This window comes from Dermacentor variabilis, chromosome 11 (genome assembly GCF_050947875.1).
Source record: "Dermacentor variabilis isolate Ectoservices chromosome 11, ASM5094787v1, whole genome shotgun sequence".
Lineage (NCBI taxonomy): Eukaryota > Metazoa > Arthropoda > Arachnida > Ixodida > Ixodidae > Dermacentor > Dermacentor variabilis.
In genome coordinates this window covers 85,517,271-85,536,028 of record NC_134578.1, presented here as the reverse complement: position 1 = coordinate 85,536,028, position 18,758 = coordinate 85,517,271, and the positions used below count along the sequence as shown (strand labels likewise).

The 18,758-nt window shown below is 47.5% G+C and overlaps 1 protein-coding gene across 1 annotated transcript in view; it reads left to right on the top strand.

Annotated features, from left to right (window-relative positions):
- LOC142563782 (uncharacterized) overlaps window positions 1–18,758 on the top strand; it is an 85,878-nt gene that overhangs the window by 54,336 nt on the left and 12,784 nt on the right. Inside the window, exons 8-9 of the mRNA XM_075674399.1 lie at window positions 854–963; window positions 13,123–13,161. Of these exons, the coding sequence (XP_075530514.1) occupies window positions 854–963; window positions 13,123–13,161 (149 nt within the window). The remainder of the gene's footprint in view (window positions 1–853; window positions 964–13,122; window positions 13,162–18,758) is intronic.

Genomic DNA, 18,758 nt, shown 5'->3' with positions numbered 1-18,758 from the left:
TTAGAATACAGGCACTTAGGAAAGGTACCCAACTTCCTGCACTTGTGAGTTTAATTTGGTGTTGTGGCTTAGGCGTTGTACCTGTCATGGGCAATACTTCAAAATGCTACGTTCCCTCGAACCTTGAACTTGCCTAACGAAGCCACAGATATTCATCTACACCTCCCTAAAGCAAGTTTAAAACAGTAACAAAACACATATTAAACTCCTGCTCGTTCATCTTACGGGAGTATAATTGTTTTGTATTCACGTGGGATAATTGTAGACGTTTAATCACAATGCTGTAATTCGAGATTGTTCTGTAGAAACAAGCATAGTTAGTTCACTAAATACTCGAGAAATTAAGAAAGAATTGCAAATTCGTTTGTGCTTTCGGGTGTAAACATTGACAACACGAACCCTTATATGCTTCAGCAGAAACCGCCACAGTGCATGAACTATATATAGCTGTGACAAAAATTTAAAGGTTCACTTTAACGTATCAACACGGGGATCAGAGGGGAACCTTTTAATCATTTGAGATCATGTGGAATTACTCAGCGGAAGGAATCCTTCTGGGCTGGTGCTTCTGAGCCCTCTTGTTTATAATAAAGTTTATTGGGGTTTTATTAGACATGTACTAATCGGCGCAATTCAGCATGCAAGTAAAAATAAAAAAGTTGTCCATGGTTGAGAGCGTTCACATGCAAAACAAACTACGTATTTGTTGCCAGAACCACTCATACTTCTATAAATCCTTCAATTACTCCCACATGTACATTTAGATTTAGGAAAGGACCTTCTTGTTTCACTAAAAAGCTATATACCTCAATTCCGGTGCACAACCTCGATGCCTATGCCTTTCCTTGAACAGCGGCCACGAACTTCAAGACCATGGTTGGCCTGCTGAAGGCGGGAACCATAAGTCTGACCGGTTCCGGCGACAGTAAAAATGTATCTTTACCAACCGCAGTCATTGGTCAGGTAAGTGAATTAAAATGTCATCATTATACTCATCATCATCAGCCTGGTTGCGCCCACTGCAGGGCAAAGGCCTCTCCTATACTTCTCCAACTGCCCTGGTCATGTACTAATTGTGGCCATGTTGTCCCTGCAAACTTCCTAATCTCATCTGCCCACCTAACTTTCTGCCGCCCCCTGCTACGCTTCCCTTCCCTTGGAATGCAGTCCGTAATCCTTAATGACCATCGTTTATCTTCTCTCCTCATTACATCTCCTGCTCATGCCCCCATTTCCTTTTCTTGATTTCAACTAAGATGTCATTAACGCACGTTTGTTCCCCCACCCAATCTGCTCTTTTCTTATCCCTTAACATTACACCTATCAATCTTCTTTCGGTAGCTTGTTGCGTCGTCCTGAATTTAAGTAGAACCCTTCTCGTTAGCCTCCAGGTTTCTTCCCCGTACGTGAGTCCTGGTAAGACACAGCTGTTGATAATGGCAACCTGCTGTTCATGATCTGAGAATGCCTGCCAAACGCCCCCCAGGACATTCTCATTCTTCTGATTATTCCAGTCTCATGATCAAGATCCGCAGTCACTGCCTGTCCTAAGCAGATGTATTCCCTTACCACTTCCAGTGCCTCGCTACCTATCGTAAACTGCTGTTCCCTTCCGAGACTGTTAAACATTACTTTAGTTTTCTGCTGATTAATTTTTAGTCCCACCCTTCTGCTTTGCCTCTCCAGGTCAGTGAGCATGCATTGCAGTTGGTCCCCTGAGTTACTAAGAAAGGCAATATCATCAGCGAAGCGCAAGTTACTAAGGTATGATCCATTTACTCTTATCCCCAATTCTTCCCAATCCAGGTCTCTTAATACCTCCTGTAAACACGCTGTGAATAGCATTGGAGACATGATACATCCCTGCCTGACGCCTTTCTTTTTTGGGATTTTGTTGCTTTCTTTATGGAGGACTACGGTGGCTGTGGAGCCGCTACAAATATCTTTCAGTATTTTTACATGCGGTTCGTCTACACCCTGATTCTGCAATGCCTCCATGACTGCTGAGGTTTCGAGTGAAACAAACGCTTTCTCGTAATCAATGAAAGCTATATATAAAGGTTCGGTATATTCCGCACATTTCTCTATGACCTGATTGATAGTGTAAATATGTTCTATTGTTGAGTAGCCTTTACGGAATCTTGCCTGGTCCTTTGGTTGACGGAAGACTAAGGTGCTGCTGATTAGGTTTGCAATTACCTTAGTAAATACTTTGTAGGTAATGGACAGTAAGCTGATCGGTCTATAATTTTTCAAGTCTTTGGCGTCCCCTTTCTTATGGATTATGATTAGGTTAGCGTTCTTCCAAGATTCTGGTACGCTCGAGGTCATGAGGCATAGTGCATACAGGGTGGCCAGTTTTTCTAGAACAATCTGCCCACCGTCCTCCGACAAATCTGCTGTTACCTGATCCTCCCCAGCCGCCTTCCCCCTTTGCATAGCTTCCAAGGCTTTCTTTACTTCTTCCGACTATACTCGTGGGATTTCAAGTTCCTTTAAGACTATTCTCTCTTCCATCACCGTCGTGGGTGCCACTGGTACTGTATAAATCTCTATAGAACTCCTCAGCCACTTGAACTATCTCATCCATATTAGTAATGGTATTGCCGGCTTTGTCTCTTAATGCATACATCTGATTCTTACCAATTCCTAGTTTCTCCTTCACTGCTTTTAGGCTTCCTTCGTTCCTGAGAGCATGTTAAATCCTATCCATATTATACTTCCTTATGTCAGCTGTCTTACACTTGTTGATTAACTTGGAAAGTTCTGCCAGTTCTATTCTAGCTGTAGGGCTAGAGGCTTTCATACATTGGCGTTTCTTGATCAGATCTTTCGTCTCCTGCGATAGCTTAGTGGTATCCTGTCTAACGGTGTTTCCACCGACTTCTATTGCGCACTCCTTATTGATGCCCATAAGGTTGTCGTTCATTGCTTCAACACTATGGTCCTCTTCCTGAGTTAAAGCCGAATACCTGTTCTGTAGCTTGATCCGGAATTCCTCTATTTGACCTCTTACAGCTAACTGATTGATCTGCTTCTTATGTACCACTTTCTTCCGTTCTCTCCTCAAGTCTAGGCTAATTCGAGTTCTTACCATCCTATGGTCACTGCAGCGCACCTTGCCGAGCACGTCCACATCTTGTATGATGCCAGCGTTAGCGCAGAGTATAAGGTCTATTTCATTTCAAGTCTCGCCATTCGGGCTTCTCCACGTCCACTTTCGGCTATCCCGCTTGCGGAAGAAGGTGTTCATTATCCGCATATTCGCATATTCTTTTCCCGCAATTACAATGTACTAAGACAGTAATAAAGTTGGCTAGGTACACGAAAAGAGCACGAAAACTTTGCTGATGTAGCCAAATGAAATGGTTACCTGCAGGTCATTAGCATTAAGCAAATAAACTGATACCCGTATGTAGATAGAGTGAGTGATTGTTATAACAAGAACAGACAAGGGAACCTATAAAATATGTGTGTTGACAACTTCTGTTCCGCGGTCAAAGCATTGGCAATTTTCTCACGATTCCATACAACAATAAAACATGGCAACATCGGAGCGTAACCAAACAGATTTAACTATTGCGAGCCTCAGTATAATTAGGTATAATTGTGCTTGCCATTGTATGGCACTCCAGGAGACTATCTGCCGCATCGTTGGCGCTGGCGCTTGCGTCGACGTCATTGTGACGTTCCCTGTAAAGTGCAAGTGCGATTAGATAGGGGCTGCACGCCGTATGCTGTAGGTGTGCGGGGAGGCATGTGAGAGTGAACCTAGAACGATGGTGGCTTAAGACACAGAGGTTTGTTGACCCATGGACAGGGGTGTCATGCGTATCAATTGTAACCAGCGCGGCAACAGAAGCAGCTGAAGCAAGCAATGAACACGTCACCACTTCAATCACAGTGGCGCCCGTGGAATCCCTCTGAAAAGAGTCCGTATAATAGCTTGCGTTAAAATATCTCCAGTTGCCTCTGCTCTGCCGCAGCTGCATCAACGCAGGAATGCACGCCTCCTTATATCACCTCTTCAACCTTTATTGTGCTCTCACTGACTCCATTTTTTCATAATAAGTAAGAATTCTGTTAATTCAACTAACCGTTGATTAGCAGCTCTAGGCTCTGTCGAACTCAACTTCTTCCACGCAATCCACCCGGAGGATTTCTTGCATGTTTGTTTTTTGCGATGAGTACCTATCAGTCTGCCAGGCTGGGTATGTAATCGTTGTGCCCTCATCTGGAGTCACTGGGAATTCTGTGTCTTGACGCGCAGAGCATCTGATTTCTAACAGTCGAACCTGTTTGGGTTCCTCGGTAGGTGACACTGCATAAATGTCGTTTTAATGAACCTCTATTAAGTCAACTTGGGGTAACTGGGTATGTGCCACCCTCAAAAAAAAAACTTCTGTTGCGCCAACTTTGGTCACTGATTATTTGCCATTGAACATGTGCCAATCTTTAATAAGAACCACCTGCGTGCTCAAAGCCTCAGCATTTCGACCGAGAAGTGCGCCTTAGTCGCTTTCACCCACACGCCCATGACCTGGTACCCAATTTCTATTGACCACCAACCAATTTCCTACGCAAAACCTCACCGATTTCTAGGCGTTATTATCGACAGAGACCTTCCATGGAGCCCCACATATCATACTTGAAGAAGCCGCTTCCTTCTATCTCCATATACTAAGGTTTCTTGCCGGTAAAACGTGGGGCACATCCATGGCATGTATGCTTCAACTATACAGGACGCTCTTCCTAGGATACTTGCGATATAGCACACCAGTGCTGTCCAATGCTAACAAAACTAACATCTATGTCCTACAGAGCATGCAAGGCCAAGCCCTTCGAACGTATCTGGGGCTACCTCAAAATGCTTCAGCCGTGGCGACGATTGCCACCGCGACAGACCACCCAATAATGAGCTATAGAGCTATCGACGCACTCCGGGCGCATATATCCAGAGTCCCTGACCACCATCTGGCTCGCTTGCCTGAGAAAAGACCCAATGCAGCGTTCTCCAGATCAATTGCGGCTAACCGGCACTCTTTGTCTTTGAGGCAATCACCCGCAACAAGAACGCCATCCCCTATGTGGTGCTTGAAAAAGCCTCCTCTGTACCTTGGTGCTCCAGGAATAGTGAAGAAAGCTAGCCTGACCACGGCGGCTCTCAAGAAGATCACATTGGAACTTTTGCATTGTTCATACGCTAACCGAATCCATGCTTACACGGATGGTTTTGTCTGGGAAAATTCTACCGGCGCCGTTGTTCTACCTTCTCAATCCGTCGTCATCAAGTTTAAGACTTCACACGTAATGACATCTACAGGTTCCGAAGTGGCCACTCTTCGTGCTGCTGTCGAATGCATTGAAAAAGAACTACCCAATAAATCGGCAATATTTTGTGATTGGAAAGCAGCCCTCCAGAGCTTGCGAAGTTTACGACATGGCAATTATGAACAGCTGGTGTGACAAATCAGCGAAACCTGCCATTGCGCTTCTGAACGAGGACATGTCATATTTCGGTGGCTGCCGGGACATTGTGGCGTCCTTGGTAATCACTTCGCCGATGACGCTGCCCGACATGCCCAGGCTGGCGCACCGACACTCCTTATACCTTTATCGAGAGTCAACACTGCAAGAGAGCTTCGTAGTCTCACTCGTACCACCACGTTAAGTTACTGGCATACGCCACAGAACTCTAAGTGTCGTTTATGCAGCCTCGACCCATCACTGAAACTTAAATTACCAGCGAACCTTTCACGACGGGACGCAACACTGCTGTGTCGGCGGTGGGTAGGAGTAGCATTCACCAACTCCTACAGCTATCGTATTGGAATGGCGGATTCACCAATGTGCGCTAAATGAAACTGTGAAGAGAACATCAGTCGTCTTCTGTGCCACTGATCTCGCTTCGATAATCAACGTGAGACTCTCCAGTGTGCCTTGAATAGACTGGACGACAGGCCATTTACGGAAGCGAAGATCTTGGGAGCCTGGCCTCACAGTTCATTAGCCCAGAAAGCAGTTCGAGTGCTTTTTCACTACCTGAAGACAACAGACTTGAGTGCCCGACTATAGACATCCTACACGTAAGTTTTCTCCCTCTCTCTTTCACTCCCCATTCCCCTCTCCACGTGTAGGGTAGCAAACTGGACTCAGTCTGGTTAAACTTCCAGCCTTTCCTTCTTCCCTTCTCTCTCTCTCTTTATTAAGAAAACTTCATTTCAAATTTCTGTGTTGCTGGACGGAATAGAACCTAGGACATATATATTCACACTATTATGTCTGGATATATATTGATTTCGTCAATACGCACGCCACCGCAAGCCAGCACATCGTGTTCAGTGCGAAGCGTGAGGGGAACGCGGAGTTATAGGCTTCACATAAAGAACTTGTTTTTGTGGAGGAAATACAGTGTGTCACTACATACCTTCAATGATAATTACAAGAGCGTCAACATTGATCTTGGGCTTTGTTCTCCCGGAATGTTTTTGCTCATGCTTGGCCAAATAGTTAAGTGAATTCATAAACAAGTCCCCGTTGTTTCCAGATATATGTCCAGGTATAAACTGGTGGAAGTATCCATGCTGGCCAGAATTGTAGTCCGATAATCTCGGGACTTAAAAGCCTTCGCTTACGGTAAGGTCGAGATGTCTGGTCGTGGCCATGGCATGTCCACACTAGGCGTGGTATGGTAGCATTTCAGAAGAAAGATGAAGATATGGGAAAGTAGCACCAAATGGTTACCATCGAGGGTTTGCTCTCAACTAAGTTTGACCAAAGGGGTATCTGGCACCCCCACACGTAGTCGCGCCATATTCTGTTTGTTTAATAGGTTGAAGGCCCACTCATTACAGGTAACGTTGATGCATCTTGTTGAAGTCAGGGCACGTCCAAAAAACATGTTTCAGCATTGCTGTGGACGTGGAAGCAGAACAGCGTGGTGAGGTACTGTATTCCCTAATGGTTGATGGAGCTTTTGTGTCCTGGTGTAGGGGATCAGATAGTAAGTGTCGGTCTCACATAGAATCTCCGCATGTTCTGGTCGTCTTGCGGGTCACAATTTGTAGGTAGCAGCAAACCATTTGATTGAGGCGAAGATAGGCCCACAAGAGGTGTTCGTTAGTAGCATTTGATGCCAAAGCTGAACCAATGTGGACCGATTTCCCCAATTTCTACGCCACTGGTGGTATAAATGTTGCCCTCTCACGCAGTCTCCATAGCACTACCTCCTCCTGACGAGTAAACGGCGCACTGAACAGTCAGTGAATCCGTGAAATAAATGGGAGTCTACTGCCAATGCCGCAGTTAGTTCTAACGTAAGAAGAAAATAGTGTTATGCTGAATCCACTGTACTGTTGAAGCTGACTAGGCGCCTGTGTATTCACAGAGCGGATTTAGAATACCAGATGTCGTACATTCTTACGGGGATGTTGCGAGTAGAACACTGTATTTACAAGGTATACACAAGGAGAGTCAAGTGGGTTAAATGGCTGACTAGTAAGAACACGCCGCAGCCAGCGTCTCGCGATCTCCTTTCTCTCAATCTCTCTTCTTCACCCTTCCGTAACAGGAACCCCGGGTAATGAAGCGCCGTCTTGGCGCATGGTAGGCGAAGAACTGCGAGGGAAGTATGGCTTCAGCCGCGATACGTGCACGACGTCAACACGCGGCGGACTTGAGGATGAATGAAACTCTACCGGCGCGATCTCGTAATTGACATCGTTAACTTGACGTAGGACTTCATAAGGCCCATTGCAGCGAGAGAGAAGCTCCTGGGAGAGGCCGACCCGATGACATGGTGACCAAAGTAGCACCCAAGCACCTGGGGTGTACTGAACATCGCGATGGCAGCAGTCGTAACCCTCTTTTCGCAGATGCTGCGAGGCTGATAAGCGAGATGGAGCGACTTGACGCGCCATGTGAGCGCGATCGACGACTTCACGAGCGTCCTCAGTGGCAACACGGGGCACAGAAAGTAGGATTGTGTCAAAGGGGAAAGTGGGGTCGCTATCATACAAAAGATAAGAGGGTGAATATCCTGCGGTGTCATGTCGGGATGAGTTATGCGCGAATGTCCCGTAGGCCAGCGTGGCGTCCCAGTCGCGGTGATCCCTGGAAACGTACATTGACAGCATCTCTGTGAGTGTTCGGTTCAGACGTTCCGTGAGACCGTTCGTTGGCGGTGGTAGGCGGTGGATAGCTTGTGCTCAGTGGCAGAAGAGCAGAGGAGGTCGTCGACAACCCGAGACAAGAACGAGCGGCCGCGGTCTGTAAGTAACTGTCAATGCACCGTGCTTGAGAAGGACGTCGTAAAGACAAAAATCGGCGACGTCAGTTACGCAACTAGGCGGCGACGCCTTTGTTAACGCGTAGCGTGTCGCGTAATCAGTAGCGACAGCGATCCGTTTATTCCCCCTAGTCGTCGTCGGTAAAGGGCCAAGGAGGTCAAGGCCTACGCGAAAGAACGGTTCAGAGGGAACTTCAATTAGATGAAGACGGCCGACAGGTGGCAGGAGAGGTTTCTTCCGGCGCTGACACAATTTGCAAGTTGCGACATAACGACGCATAGAGCGATAGAGGCCCGGCCAGAACTGGCGCGCACGCGGTTGTATGTACGCAAAACCAAGGTGCCCCGCCGTCGGTGCATCGTGAAGTTGCTCGAGAACGAGGGATCGGAGATGACGAGGAAGGACAAGGATCAACTCAGGACCGTCAGGGTTGATATTGCGACGGTAGAGGATGTCCTGCAGCACGAACATGTGGCACGCGCCATCGGTGAGCCAGATTGCACCCCGGCGATGATGGACTGTAAGAATGCATCGTGTTGTTGTTCAGCGAGCATATTGGTCATGTCAGTCAAAGCCATCACGCAGGTCACCGGATCATGCGCAACAGGATCGGGAGGACCCACGGGGTGACGCAAGAGGCAGTCAGCGTCCTAGTGCAGATGTCCAGACCTATAGTTGACAACAAATGAAAATTCCTGGAGCCGCAAAGCCCAGCGACCAAGCCGTCCTGTTGGGTCCCGGAGGGAAAACAGCTAGCAGAGGGCGTGGTGGTCTCTAACAACCGAAAACGCGCGGCCGTACAAATATGGTCGCAATATGGCGACAGCCCAAACTAAAACGAAGCACTCCCGCTCGGTGATGGAGTAATTTCAGCAGGTGACAGCAGGCGGCTGGCGTAATTTATCACGCGCTGGGTACCATTGTGCTGTTGGTCAAGAAAAGTGCCGATGCCGTGGCCGCTTGCGTAAGTGTGGACTTCGGTCGGTGCAGATGGATCAAAGTGGGCAAGTATGGGAGCGGTAGTCAGAAACCCTATGAGAGCGGCGAATGCGTGAGCTTGGTCAGGGCCACGTGAGAACGGCGTGCTCTTCTTTAGACAATCAGTCAAAGGCGGAGCAACGTCGGCGAAGTTTTTGACGAAACGGTGACGAAACGGTTTGACGAAACGGACACCGGATGCCTCAATGAGGTGTCCCAACACGGTAATGTTACGGCGCCCGAATTGACACCTCGTGAAGTTCATTTGGAGGCCGGCTTTTCGGAAGACCGCAAGAATGGCAGCGAATCGGATAAGGCGGCTGCCGAACGTGGGAGAAAAACAGTAACATCGTCAAGGTAACAGAGACAGGTGGACAATTTATAGCCTCGCAGAACAATGTCCATCCTAGGTTCAAATGTCGCAGGAGTATTGCATAGGCTAAAGGGCTTGAGTTTGAACTGATATAAGCCATCCGGCGTGATGAAGGCCGTTGTCTCGAGGTGCATTTCATCAACTCAAATCTGCCAGTAGCCGGATCGAAGATCGATGGACGAGAAGTATTTAGCTCCGCGCAAGCAGTGCAAGGCTTCATCGATGTGTGGTAGTGGGTGGACGTTTTTTCGGGTAATCTTGTTTAAATGGCGATAATCGAGGCAAAAACGCCAGGTACCATCTTTCCACAAGGACGACAGGCCAAGCCCAAGGGCTGGCTGATGGTTCGACGACCCCATTGTGGAGCATTTTGTCCACTTCTTATTGGATGACTCGACGTTCAGCATGCGGTACACGATAGGGACGCCGACGAATAGGATTCGTGTCTCCAGTGTTGATATGGTGGTGTACAACATATGTTTGTCCTAAAGACTTGTCGCCGAAATCAGAGATGTCAAGGTACGATTTGAGGAGGAGACGTATGTCCTTGGCCTGTGCAGAGGTTAGTTCAGGTCGCCAAGCCATCCGTTAGGGAAGCAGAGCTGTGAGCTGCAATTGTTTCTAAGAAACTGCTCTCGGCATTCAGACTTTCAATGTCAAATTCTGAAGTATTAGAAATGCTGGCCAAGAACATGCCGGCTGGAAGCACTTGAGGGCACAGGCTGAAATTCAGAAGCGGAAGCATGACGTTGTTATTAGTAATCGTCACCAGCGTATGCGGAAGAGAAATGTTCCTGTTAAAAAGCACGTCGATGATGGGTCCAAGGACACATTCACCATTGGGAATCCGTGGCTGTGCTGTCAAAGCGACGTAAGTGACTGCCTCAGGTGACAGACGCACAACTGAAGCGAACACAAGTGCGGTGGAGCGGTGCTCGGAGCATCGGCGACTAAGAGGCAGTTGCAACTGAAGGATGCTGGTTGCGCAGTCGATGAGAGAGGAATAATGGGATAAAACGTCTAATCCAAGAATAATGTCGTGAGGGCAGTTTTCGACCACAGCAAGGAGAACAGAAGTAGGGCAGCCGGCTATACTTATACGCGCAGTACACATTCCAAGTACAAACAGCACGCAGCCGTCGGCCACACGAAGCATTCCGGCAGATGCTGTGGTGAGGACCTTTTTTAAACGTCTACGCAGCCTTGCACAGCACAGATACGGGGGCACCAGTGTCGACTAGTGCTAGGACATGTCTGTAGGATGTCTAGGATGTCTATATTAACATCAATTACACTTATCTTTGTTGGCACAGACAGGATTTGCTGCCGCAGTGGACAATGCAGCGCCTCATCCGAGGGCTGCATTTCTTAGTTTTCCGAAAGGGTGAGGCCAAAAACGACAATGGACGAAAGGCGACGTGGCTGCGGCGAACGGGAAGATGGGCGACGTGTTTGCGGTGAATAACACTGGTGTCCGCGCGGCGATGGTGAGCGGCAGTACTACGTGCTCCTAGCAGAGTTATCGGCGCTGTTATACCCGGCGGTGGGCGAAACATTGCGGGCATTTCCATTAAAATGGCTAAGGTTGGTCGGCGTGCGAGGTGTTGAGGGCCACGAGTTGCGACAGTATCTGGCGACCTGACCAATGCGGCGACAGGTGAAACATATCGGCTGGTCGTCCGTGGTTCTCCACTCAGTCGGGTCACCCCGCTCCAACCCGACGCGGAAAGAAGCGTCGGGGTGGAGCGAAAATAGTAGAAGGGCGTTCCTTGGCTCTGGGGTTGGTGACAGCGCAGACAGAATGTAGGCCAACGCTTTCAAGTTCCTGTCGAACAATGGCTTGCACTAGGGGAACTGAAAAAGGGGTAGCATCAAGGTTACGCGAACAGAAAGCTGCTGGCGCCATCGCATCCAGTTTCTGTCGAAGGATTCGCACCATGTCCTCTGATGGCGACGCATGCTGCTGTACGGGCTGATCTTTGCACGTCGACTTTGCGGCAGTATTGCGAAGTCTGGTGAATGGGTGCAGGGCGCGTTGTCTTTTGGCCTGCTCGAATTGTCGGCACTCTTTGAAGATAGCATCAACTGTAGAGCCGCTTTTGCACATGAGCAGAATAAAGGCGTCGTCAGCAATTACCTTGAGCACATGCCCTACCTTCTCAGCTTCTGTCATGTCGTGATCGGCTTTACGACGAAGGGCGAGCGCGTCCTGGATATATTAAACATAGGACTCTGCGGGGAATTCCTGCTTTGCGGCAATTTTACGGCCGGCTGTTTCGCCCAACAACTCTGTTAACTTCTCTTTGCATTGTTCCCAGGTGGTCAGCTCCTCTTCATGGTTTTCTAACCACACCTTTGCCGTGCCTCCTAGGTAGAACAAGTTAGCTAGCATAAGCCTAGGGTCCCATCTGTTGATTCCACTCACACGTTTGTACATATCCACTCGCTCTTCGACATCGGCGCCATCAGTCCCGCAGAAAGTTCCGGGATCCTTGGGTCCACAACCGAACCCAATCACAACCAAAGGGAACCAAAACAATCACAACCGAAGGGGACAGCGACGTATCGTGTGATGGTGACGTTGGAGGCGGCAATGACGTTGGTCCCGAGTGCTCACCGTCATTCATGGTGAGGATGGCGATGTGACGTCCACTGCGGAGCTCCGTTTCCAGCCGTGGTACCCCGCGCCTCCCACCAATATTTTACGGAGATGTTGGGAGTATAAGACTTTATTTACAATGTATATACAAGGAGAGTCAAGTGGGTGAAAATGGCTGACTAGTAAAAAGACGGAGCAGCCAGCGTCTCGCGATCTTCTTCCTCTCTCTCTTCTTTCACCCTTCCGTAACAATATTTATATCTTTTCGGACCACCTGCATGGAACATAGGTGTGTTATGCATAGAACATAGGCGTATTATCGGACGTCGGTTATCCAAGTGTTCCCATAACCTAAATGGAGATGTATCGATGTGTTATCAGGCTTATATTCATGCATTCTTCGCGCACTCCCAAGCGTCAGGTACTTCGCTCTCTTAAATATGTCGTCCAGCAAGTCGCTGAAAAGCTGCGCAACCTCCTTAATAATGAACGTGTTAAAATAGAAATTGTTTGAAGGAAACTCCTTATTGAAAACTTTATACAACTGGAAACGCTAGCGGCTAGTTCCACATCCAGAAAAACCTGGCACTGGTCCACCAACTGCATACCAAGGCTTGTAGTGTGTATCAAGTGTTCCAAAAGAACAAGAACGCGGTGCAACGGTACCTTGATAAGAGCAGGCACTTGTAGAGAAACAAGCTAACAGCATATCCTCTCTCGTATTCGACGTCAAGTGAAACTTCCTTGCATGTAGGGTCGCGGTTTGTGCCATTAAGGAAAACACAATTGCGGAAAGCCTCTGTTGCAATTACCCTAATCCTTTGGCCTCAATTAGAGACGTTTTGTTTCAGACCGTAACATTTACGCTGTTTCTTTTCGTACAGTGTCACTCGGACTTTGGGACCAGCTGTGAGAGCTCAGCCGTAAGTTTTTTCACCTTTAAATATTTTCATGACTTTTTCCGACCAACATTTAGGACAGAGTTATCATAATTCGCGTTTGTAGCGGCTACGTTTCTCCCACTATACAGAAATTCGTTTTACACACTCAAAATGACAAAAGGAACATGGAAAACAAGAAAGCATGATTACTTCAAAAACAAAATCTGCACAAGAAACATTTTTATCGCGCAGCAGGTCATCATATTCACAGAAGTCAAAGTTCACTTACCTAACTTGCAAATATTTTAGATATACACATTGAAACATTTTAAAGCAACGCCTGCAGCAGAAGGGTTATATTTCTAACTGTGCTTAGTGTGATTGTTAGTAGCAAGAATCATGTTAGAGTAAGAATCATTCATTGCGGGAGGACGATGTAACCTTAATCCGAAATTGGTGCTCGACCTGGCTCATGCAGGTAAATGTATCAAGATGTAAGTTTATTCACGTGTCGCGAAAGCAGTCTATCCTGAACGTCTCATACATGCTAAACACTACCGTGCTATCACAAGTTGAATTTTATAGTTATATCAGCATAAGCATAAATAATCTAAGCTGGTCAAAGCACACCACGTCGCTTGCTGTGAGCGTTTCTAAACCACTAGGTCTCAGATGATCACTCAAGTTTTCTTTGCCCACGATTAAACTAATGGCATACGAAACTTTCATCCGTACGAAACTTGAACACTCATCACCATCTGGAACCTCCCTCCAGAGTACCTAATCCAGGCGTTAGAGGCAATACAAAATCGAGCGCTCGTTTTACAACATCCAAATATGAACCTACGCTGTGCGTGAGTAACACCAAAACATCGATTGTGTCTGACCCCCGTTGGCATACCGTCGTCGGATAACAAGTCTCCGCCTTTTTTATAAGGCATAATATAATTTTCAATTACGTGACAGCATAATTCTGCCGCCCATGAGATCCCCACTATGTTTGTTCAATTGCCAAAGCGTTCAAAGCATTGATGGTTCAACTAAAGCTTTCAATAAATCATTTCTGTCGACTGTCGCACCGGATTGGGATGTACTTCTGGACGGTATTGTCAATGAAATAAATTGTGTAACATTTAAGCAGTTATTAGTACACCAGCACTGTACACCACCCCAGTAGCGAGCCATTTTATTTTCGCGTTTGTCACCTTTTTAGTTTTTATGGGTTGTTGTGTTCTCCTGTTGTACAATGCCTCTTCATGTGCCGTATCTTTTGTGACCTTTGGTTGAAATTTGTTGCCCCCCCCCCCCCTCATCGGCTTCTGTACTGCCCCATCAAGGGCACTTAAGAGGCAATAAATGATGATAAATGACGATAAAAGCAGTTTTTATTGTGTTCACTGCACACTAATAAATATTTGATAAACGTACAGCAGAAAAACCGAAGGAACTCATAAGACAAATTAAATTGCTGCTCCCACGCAAGTTTTCTGTAAATCCAAACACAAGTTCGCAGTAAGTAGCAAGTTGGAAGTAAATATCAGTAATACAGCATCAAATGTTTCTGGCGCTATAAAGGTGCATGGCTTCATCATGCGCGCACATATCACGGTGTTCATCTCCTCCGCCGCGCTCTGCCAGCAGAGTGCATTTGCGCCGTCTTCGGATGGAAGCCGCCAGCCCAGCTCTCTACGCAATCATAACGGCCTGCCGCTTCCCCGTGACCAGTCGCGATGCAGCCGACCTTGTTCACTGAATGCACGCTTGAGAGAAGTACGATACCACTGCGCAAACGCTCCATCACACGGCCTTTCTCATATTTGGCGGGCTTTCTTTGAAACTCGGGAAAAAAGGACTACGTCAGTCGTACCGTACAGGAAACACCTCGATTGGTGGTTTCTAAACGTGCTCTACAATTCTGCCTATGAGACTTGGGGCTCTCAGCCAACAATCAAAAAGTGGTGTAATCAAAGCTAATTAATTCGTTAGTTGTCGAGGAAATCAAAAAAGAGAAACAATGCAGAATTTGCTACAATAGCCGCGGCTAAGCGATGCGCCAATCACCTTGCGCGTATCTTAAGTGCAAGATATATAACGGAAATTTTGGGAACGCAAAAGTAGCGGAAACGTTTTGCTGCATCGTCGTTGCTCATGCCGAGCTAGCATTCATGCTAAAGTGCAACTCTAGCTTTTGGATTCGCTCCCTCTTGAGACTGAAGAGGGCGTGCAGGATTGGAGCTTTCTTAAAACGAGAAAGCACTCGCTTGCCACGCACTTTTGCGCATGTACAGTGGCAACACCTGATCGAGCTGATTGCCGCGCTGCTCCTGGTCCCGTTCAACCTGGCATGCTGCACAGATAGTAATTTGCGGGCCAAGCTGGCGTCGCTGGCGTGATGTATTCGACTTCACCGGCCGTTGCCTCTAATGCTCAAAGCGCCGGAATATATCCGCCCTTTAAGAGTGAATCAAAGCAGCAGAAACGTGTTCACGCTTTTTCCCTACGATCCAGTGGGGGACTGGTACTTCATCTCGACAAGCAATGGGCCCCGGGATACATTTGGGATGTCCGTCAGGATATCGTGCCGGTCCGCGGTGCACGCCGGAAGTTCGCACACAGGACCACACAGTTTTAGCCTCATTACTCACTGTTCCTCACGTAAACTGTCTGCAATGATGTTCTTGGCGTGAGCTACAATTTTTGTTTCTAAAGAAACAGTGATAACCGAGATCACACGGCGAAAAAATCGCGAAAGACAGCGATAGCGCGGATAAGCACCCTAGAGGGGACGGTGGGATGGTGAAGAAATTGGAACTGCCGTGTTGTGCGACGATGATGATGATCATTTATTGGCATTCTCTATGAAACGAGGCAGTGTCGAGCACACCTGCTTTAGTTAATGAAGTGCGCTGTACAGGCATTTCAGAAGAGGGCAGTCAGCGCGCTGCGGCAGCGAGGAGCACGATGCCGCAGCGCACTGCCCATTGGACCACGAATATCCTCTGGACATCCCGATTAGATCGGAACGTCCCGGTCCCTGTTAGGACGCACAGTGGATAAAATGATTCCCTTGATTTCGGGACGTCCTATTTAAGACACCGTTTGGACATCCATTCGATTGAACTTCCGGGATATAAACAAACCCCAAAACTTTACTCCTATGGATGCTCGAAGGACGTTTTCAACGGGATGTTCCATACCGGACATATGTGAGACCAAAACACGGAATTCAACAAAAAGACTTGTCGGCCAGCAACGTGCAGCTGCCGCACTCAGAATCAAACTTCTTTACCCGGCGTGGTTAATTGGTGGCTTTGGTGCCGTGCACGATGTCGCGGGATCGAATCCCGGCCACGGAGGCCGCATTTCGATAGGGGCGAAAGGCGAGAACACCCATGTACTTAGATTTAGGTGCATGTCAAAGAACCCCAGGTGAACCAAATTTGCGGAGTCCCCCACTACCGGGTGCATATTCAGTTTGTGGTTTTGACACGTAAAACCGCATAATTTAATTTTATTCAAACTCGCAATGAAGATGACAAAAAGGAGAAGTTGAAGTGAATGACCAAAGTTGCACAAGCTTTTCAGGAGGAAACGACACAAAGCGGTCGGCAAGGCGCCGGAACAGCAGCGCATTACAACCTACCGGATGGCGTGTACCCGAATCAATCGTGTCCGAGTACTGCGACTAACTGCAACCTCTGCACCGGCTGCAACCAATGCCGTAGAATAGAGCAGTGATGGCCTTTACCCAGTCGAAACGCCACTGTTACATCCTGTTGCATGACCGCTTTGCGCTGATTCGCGCGTAGTGGCGGTTACGTAAATTAACGCCGTCGTTTTATTGGGTCTCTTCGTCCTTGTGCTCAGGTTTGGTGCGCGCCACACTCAGTGTGCACGTTTTTTCTGAAGGTGGCGGTCGTCATGGGCCGATTGTTTTGTGCGAACGCTTGTCAGTTGAGGTAACGTTATTGTCATGCGTTTTGGAGCTCCACCTAGGCGGCGCCTGCAAGTCTTACGCCTATCAAGAGGTAAGTGAAAGTTCCTGGAGGCAATGTTTTCTTTAGCAGCCCTGCAACCTTTTAAACTATCTTGTAGTCATGTCGGCCCGTAATGAAATCCCAGGCACTGCACATCCCCGTGGCTTAAGGCCACGGTAACATCAATAGGCGATTGACCATCGGTTGTGCTCCCGCAGTACGGCGTGTGGTCGCAGCGTACTGCTTTTCTGCAAAATTCTGAGCTTACTTTGTGCTAAATTGTTTGTGTGCAGCGCTGAGATTGGCCGAAAAGAAGTTTCTGAATGCGAAACTTTAGAACCGCTAACTCATTCGATGTAGCCCCCAGGATGGGTCCTCAAGGGCTACCGTTGTGCCTTTCTTGAACAGTGGCAAATAATGAAAAAAAAATAATATTAATAGTAACAGCTATTCCAGACAAGCCCTGTGCGGAATAGCTTTGATTGAGTTTCGTTTGCCTTTTGTTTGCATAACCGTGATTGTGAGAGAAATCCTAGAAATGCGTAATGTTGGGATCGCTTAACTTTTGTAGGCATTTTTATCGCGATCGGAGCGCTTGCTGCACATTATGGTCAACCGCGCTGCTGAATTTCACGACGTCTGTCTTAAGGGCTGGTCTATTGCTCTTTCCAAACTTTCTTTCTTGGAATAACGAAACTTTTGGCGACTTGTTAGAGTTCTGCTTACTTACACTTGAGAGGATGCTAGTGTGTGGTTGACATCGACTGAAGTTTACTCCTCAGCTGCGCGTGATGATTAAAACGTTGAGGCTGACTTATTATCTCGTTTGAACGTGGTCATATTTTTTCAGCATGCCACAGTGAAAGCTTTCTTTAATTGACTGTTTCTGTCACGCGGTCGTAATAGTAACCGTGTCGCTTAAACTTCGTACCTGTGCTTTCGCTGTTTTGTTTGGGTAACCGCGATTGGAAAAGGAATCGTAATCCTGCATGCGTTTGGGATAACAGAACTTTTGATTGCATTTGTGTCGCGATCGGAGAACTTGCTGCAAGTGACGGCCGGCAGCGCTGCGGAATTTAACCACGCGTGTCTGCGCTGGCATTTGTTTTTGTCAAACAGTGTCTTGCGCGTTGTTGGGAATAACGAAACACTTGGGCGACTTGTTAAACTTCTTTTTTATTCAAACGTTAAGGGGTGCATGCTAGTATGGCGTTAAGATCAACTTCACGTCTCAGCTGTGTAAAATTCGAAACGTTTGCGTTGACTAGCTCGTTTGCACCTGGTCGCACTTTTAGCATGAAAGTTTTGGTTGACTCTTTCTGTCACTCGCTAGTAGTGATTAATCGTGTCGCTTGAGCTTCGTCTGCCAGTGGCGCTTTATTTGCCCAACGATCGCGATAGCTATTGTAAAACTGGGGAAGGATAGAATAACTGAACTGGCTTTATTTATTTATTTACTTGACTAATCTGAATGCCACGTAGGGCGTTACGGAGAGGAAGGATATTCTCACAATGCGTGGAAATCGCGGTTTTGAAGGATGCAGGAACAGGTGGTCGCTGTCCTTGGAATGAAGGAATAAGACTGCAGGTTTGTACGCAAACTTGGGAAGTTGAATACAGATGTAGGCATCTCTATCACGATCAGAGAAGCTGCTGCACTTG